This window comes from Trypanosoma conorhini (assembly GCF_003719485.1).
Source record: "Trypanosoma conorhini strain 025E chromosome Unknown Tco_14.4_contig_00907, whole genome shotgun sequence".
Taxonomy (NCBI): Eukaryota; Euglenozoa; class Kinetoplastea; order Trypanosomatida; family Trypanosomatidae; genus Trypanosoma; species Trypanosoma conorhini.
In genome coordinates, this window is record NW_021705000.1 from 4,592 (window position 1) to 5,586 (window position 995).

Genomic DNA, 995 nt, shown 5'->3' on the forward strand with positions numbered 1-995 from the left:
CGGCATTTTGGTTTGGCGCCAACGCCCCTTGGCGGCGCCGCCCCGCACTTCTCCAGGCGGGGATCGGCGCCCTCACCGGCCCCCGCAAGGAAGAGCGGTTCACTCGAGACGGCCGCGGTCGCATTGTTTACTCGGGACCCGCCCCGTCTGGGAGGTCGCACGGCCTGCAGCATTCGGGGGCGTAACTTTGGTGGTTCGGCGTTTGACAAACGGGTTTTCGCGCGTGCCGCGGCACCGCGGTGCTCGCGTGGAGGAGACTGCCGGTGAAGCTGCCGCTTCCGCCGCTCCCGGGCGTGACGCTGCCGGAATCGGTGCGAGTCGATGGGTGGGCGGCCCGCTTCACGGCGGGCAGCGACGACGCGTGGGCCACGCACGATGCGCAGGTTGGCGAGACAACAAATCGCCCCATCGTTTTTCGCGGACCCCGCGGGCGGCGCGGCCGGAAGGAGGCAGATTGGGCTGCGCATGGGCGCTGCGTTAGGAAGTATTCGCGCGCAGACGCGGGGGAAATGCGCGCCACCCGCCGCCGCAGCAAATAAATCAAGCGCGTCCGGGTCGCCGTCCGGAAAACAGCAGCGCCCTGCAAGAGACGCAGGGACGGCGGCTGGGTGGATTGCCGGGAACCCCGCGCATTCGGCAGACGGATCGCTCATCCGTAAATATCCACGGCGGCATTCGGCAGTTTGCAGCCGTAGTCCGCGGAGCGGTGAAGCGCACTGTGCCGCATGCGGTGGCCAAACGCCCACCGTTCTGGACGCCGAAACGGACCGCATCGGAGAGGCGCGGGAACTCTCCGCCTCGCACAGCAGCGACGAACGCGTCTCCGCAATGTCGCATTTGCTCGCCGGAAGGGGCGGTGCTCCCGGCCGGTGCCGGCGGAGGCGGCAAGTCGCGGCCTCGCCAAGGCAGTCTACGCCCCGCGCCCCGCCAGTTCGCCGGTTGCGGCGGCGGATGGCCAACCGACCGCCACAAAGGAGCGCGCCGACACCTTGGCG

General features: G+C 69.5%; 1 protein-coding gene across 1 annotated transcript in view; it reads right to left on the bottom strand.

Moving 5' to 3' along the window:
* Positions 1–995, bottom strand: part of Tco025E_08902 (uncharacterized protein) — a gene marked incomplete at both ends in the record, with an annotated part of 1,152 nt that extends 157 nt beyond the window's left edge. The window contains one exon of the mRNA XM_029375733.1: positions 1–995. This exon is cut by the window's left edge and continues 157 nt beyond it. Coding sequence (XP_029224156.1) covers positions 1–995 — 995 coding nt within the window.